Raw genomic sequence first — 4,840 nt, 5'->3', positions numbered from 1 at the left:
TTCTTTCTTTCTCTTTCTTTCTTTTCTTCTTTCTTTCTTCCTCTCTCTCTCCTCCTTCCTTCCTTCCTTCCTTCCTTCCTTCCTTCCTTCTTTCTTTCTCTCTTTCTCGAGACAGAGTCTCACTCTGCCACCCAGGCTGGAGTGTAGTGGTGCAATCTTGGCTTACTGCAACCTCTACCTCACGGATTTAAGTCATACTCCTGCCTCAGATTCCCAAGTAGCTGGGATTACAGTCATGTGCATACATACCCCGCTAATTTTTGTATTTTTAGAAGAAACAGGGTTTCGCCATGTTGGTCAGGCTGGTCTCAAATTCCTGACCTCAAGTGATCCACCTGCCTCAGCCTCCCAAACATTGGGATTACAGGTGTAAGCCACTGCTCGTGGACCTCAGTTCTCTTTGTTTTTGTTTTTTGACTTTTAACTGTTTTATAGAGATATAATTTACATATTGTAAAATAACCCATTGAAAGCATACAATTCAATGGTGTTAAATATGTTGAGAACTGTACAGTCATCACTAAAATATAAATTTAAAACATTTTAATCACCCCAAAAAATAATGCCCGAATTTATGTTTCGGAAAGATGGAATAGGCATATATTTTCATATTCTTCCAATTAAGTACAGATTAAAAATCCTGAACATTATGTGGAACAAAAATTTAGAAGTATCTAAAAGGTGCAGAAAAAATGGCAAAACAGTTAGGGATCTTGAAGCCCAAGGAATAACACCATCTCACTAAATTCCCCCCTCCACCCAGAAGTAACAAGGAGTCCCTTTCTGCCAGATATCAACAGACGCTGAGTGAGAATCTGAACTACATACCCACCTGGAAGTAATAAAGTGGCACCATCCTTCACCTGTAGAGTGGTGTCAGAGGAGGCCTTCTAAAACCTGAGATTTAAATAAGTTGTAGACTTTCATAATATCCCAAAATGTCCAAGTTTCAATTGAAAATCACTGACATGCCAAAAAAAACCCCAAAAAAACAAAAACCAAGATTTCAACTTGAATGATAAAAATCAATCAGCAGATGATAACACCATGACAGATGTTAGAATTATTTGACAAAGAGTTTAAAGCAATTATCATAAAAATACTTCAATGAGCAATCATAACCACACTTTAAAAAATTACAAAAAATAGAAAATCTCAGCAAAGAAACAGAAAAATCTCAGCAAGTAAATAGAATATATAAAAAGAGCCAAATGGAAAATTTAGAACTAAAAAACAAAATAGTTAACTTCAAAATATCGACAATGAACCCAACAGCAGAATGGAGAAGATAGAGGAACGAACTTGAATACAGAATAATAAAAATGACAAAATCTGAATAACAGAGGGAAAATTGGTGGGAAAAAATAGTGTGTCAGGAACCTATGGGACAACAACAAAAGACCTAAAATTTATGTTATTTGAATTTCAGAAGGAAAGGAGAAAAAGAGGGAGGAACTGAGAAAGTATTCAAAGAAATAATAGTTGAAAATTTTCAAAATTTGACAAAACACATAAACCCACAAATTCAAGAATCAAATAAACTCCAAACATAATAAACCCAAAGAAACCCATGACAAGACACATCACAGTAAAATTTCTGAAAAGTAAAGATAAAAACAGAAATTCTGAAAGCAGCCAAAGAGAAACAACACATTGCCTATAGGGGAAAAAGAATTTAAAGACAACAAATTTCTTATCAAAAACTATGGTGACCAGAAGGAACTGTATGCAACATTTTTCAAGAGCTGGAAGGAAAGAACTGTCAACCTCAAATTACATTTTCAACAAAAATATTCTTAAGGAACGAAGGAAAACCCAAACGTTCTCAGAAGAAGAACTAAGTGAATTTGTCACTACCAGATCTACATAACCTAAAAAAATTCTGAAGGAACCTCTTGGAATAGAAGGAAAATGAGAAATTAGGAATCTTTGACTATCTGGAGGGAAAAAGACCAGTGGAAAAAGAAAGTTATATAGGTAAATACAATAGATTTTGCTTCTCCTTTTGAATTTTCCAAATTATGACTGATGGTTGAAGAAAAAATAGCATTGATATCGTTCTCAATGTATATAGAAGAAATATTTAAGACAATTATAAATGGGAGAAGGGCAAAAGGACATAAAAGGAGGTAAGTTTTCTATGCTTCACTCAAACTGGTAGATTTTTTAAAGATAGATGTATAGCCTTCGGACTTCTCTGGGGCCAGCAGCCGCCCAACCAGGGACCCGGGGCCACGGGCTCAGCCGACTACCTTGGGCTCCGTGTCCAAGCAACAGTTTGCAGGTGGCTGCGCCAAGGCGGCAGAAGAGGCGCCCGAGGAGGCACCAGAGGACGCGGCCCGGGCAGCGGACGAGCCTCAGCTGCTGCACGGTGCAGGCATCTGTAAGTGGTTCAACTTGCGCATGGGGTTCAGCTTTCTGTCCATGACCGCCCGCGCCGGGGTCACGCTCGACCCCCCAGTGGAAGTCTTTGTACACCAGAGTAAGCTGCACATGGAGGGCTTCCGGAGCTTGAAGGAGGGTGAGGCCGTGAAGTTCACCTTTAAGAAGTCAGCCAAGGGTCTGGAATCCATCCGTGTCACTGGACCTGGTGGGGTGTTCTGTATTGGGAGTGAGAGGCGGCCAAAGGGGAAGATCATGCAGAAGCGCAGATCAAAAGGAGACAGGTGCTACAACTGTGGAGGTCTAGACCATCATGCCAAGGAATGCAAGCTGCCACCCCAGCCCAAGAAGTGCCACTTCTGCCAGAGCATCAGCCATATGGTAGCCTCATGTCCACTGAAGGCCCAGCAGGCCCCTAGCGCACAGGGAAAGCCAACATACTTTCGGGAGGAAGAAGAAGAAATCCACAGCCCTGTCCTGCTCCCGGAGGCCCAGAATTGAGCCCCAATGGGTGGGGGCTATTCTTTTGCTATCAGGAAGTTTCGAGGAGCAGGCAGAGTGGAGAAAGTGGGAATAGGGTGCATTGGGGCTAGTTGGCACTGCCATATATCTCAGACTGGGGTTCACACCATCACCCTTTCTTCCCTCTAGGTCGAGGGGAAGGGTGAGTCAAAGGAACTCCATCCATGCTCTGTCCAAATGCAAGTGAGGGTTCTGGGGGCGACCAGGAGGAGGGAATCACCCTACAACCTGCACACTTTATCTGAGGCTCCATCCCCAGAATTTCCAGCTTTTGAAAGTGGCCTGGATAGGGAAGTTGTTTTCCTTTTAAAGAAGGATGTATAATAATAATTCCCATGCCAGAGTGAAATGATTAAGTATAAGACCAGATTCATGGAGCCAAGCCATTACATTCTGTGGAAGGGAATCTCTCAGGAATAAGGCAGTTTTTTTTCCCACATCTTATATCCTCATACCCGCTTTTGGGATAGGGTGCTGGCAACTGTCCCAAGCAATGGGTAGTGATGATGGCAAAAAGGGTGTTTGGGGAAATAGCTGCAGACCTGCTGCACCTGTGTTCACCCCGCCCCATTCTGGGTCAATGTGATTTTATTTACTTGCTCCCTTGGATACTCCATCTTGGGTCCCACTTTCTCCAGGATGCCAACTGCACTAGCTGTGTGCGAATGACGTATCTTGTGCGTTTTAACTTTTTTTTTCCTTAATATAAATATTCTGGTTTTGTATTTTTGTATATTTTAATCTAAGGCCTTCATTTCCTGCACTGTGTTCTCAGGCACATGAGCAATCTCAGGGATAAGTCGGCAGTAGCTCCAGGTCTGCACAGCAGGGATACTTTTTGTTGTTTTTGCCATTGTGGAGAGCAACTATTTGGAGTGCACAGCCTATTGAACTACCTCATTTTTGCCAATGAGAGCCGGCTTTTCTGCCATAGTGTCCTTTTGAAACCCCCTCTGCCTTGAAAATGTTTTATGGGAGACTAGGTTTTAATTGGGTTGCCCCATGACTTGATTGCCTCCTACTGGAAGATTGGAAATTAGTCTAAATAGGAAATGGTGGTGCAGAGGCTAGGAGAGGCTGGGCCAGGTGAAAGGCCCAGAGAGGAAGCCAAGATTAGGTGAGGGCTGTCTAATCCTAGGGCACAGGACGTGCTTTACATCCCAGATCCACTCTTCACCAGATTAGATGAGGCCTGCCATGCACAACAGGGTGTGTGTGTTCATAAAACCAGAGTTGGCAAGGATAAGTTTTAAGACCAGTACCCCTGTACTTAATCCTGTGCTGTCAAGGGATGGCTATATGAAGTAAGGTCTAAAATCCTTAACCTGTCAAAATTCTTGGGTTCCAGGAAGACACACGAGCAGGGCTTTGTGGTGCCTGGGGCCCGTGTCCTGCCCTGCTGCAGTAGTGATTAGTAGTGTCATGGTAGCTAAAGGAGAAAAGGGGGTTTCGTTTACATGCTGTGAGATCACCCGCAAACCTACCTCACTGTGTTGAAACGGGACAAATGCAATAGAACACATTGGGTGGTGTGTGTCTGATCCCGGGTTCTTGTCTCCCCTAAATACCGCCCCCCTCTAGTTATTGTATTTGTCTGGGCTTTGTAGGACTTCACTAATTTGGTGATTGCTAGGTGGCCTAGTTTGTGTAAATATAATGTATTGGTCTTTCTCCCTGTTCTTTGGGGTTTTGTTTACAAACTTCTTTTTGTATTGAGAGAAAAATAGCCAAAGCATCTTTGACAGAAGGTTCTGCACCAGGCAAAAAGATCTGAAACATTAGTTTGGGAGGCCCTCTTCTTAAAGTGGGGATCTTGAACCATCCTTTCTTTTGTATTCCTCTTTACCTATCAGACCAGATCTTCTGTCCTAAAAACGTGTCTTCCACCCTGCCCTCTTTTCTGTTCACCCCCAAAAGAAAACCTACACACCCACAC

At 42.7% G+C, this 4,840-nt stretch overlaps 1 protein-coding gene across 1 annotated transcript in view; it reads left to right on the top strand.

Annotated features, from left to right (window-relative positions):
* Nucleotides 1–3,445, top strand: part of LOC108293024 (protein lin-28 homolog A-like) — a 19,704-nt gene extending 16,259 nt beyond the window's left edge. Inside the window, exon 2 of the mRNA XM_037733371.1 lies at nt 2,185–3,445. Coding sequence (XP_037589299.1) covers nt 2,185–2,883 — 699 coding nt within the window. The 3' untranslated portion in view covers nt 2,884–3,445. The remainder of the gene's footprint in view (nt 1–2,184) is intronic.
* The last annotated feature ends 1,395 nt before the right edge of the window (nt 3,446–4,840 follow it).

Source organism: Cebus imitator, unplaced genomic scaffold, assembly GCF_001604975.1.
Source record: "Cebus imitator isolate Cc_AM_T3 unplaced genomic scaffold, Cebus_imitator-1.0 Scaffold520, whole genome shotgun sequence".
Classification (NCBI taxonomy): Eukaryota; Metazoa; Chordata; class Mammalia; order Primates; family Cebidae; genus Cebus; species Cebus imitator.
The sequence above is the reverse complement of the archived record's forward strand: the minus strand, read 5'-3'. Positions and strand labels throughout refer to the sequence as shown.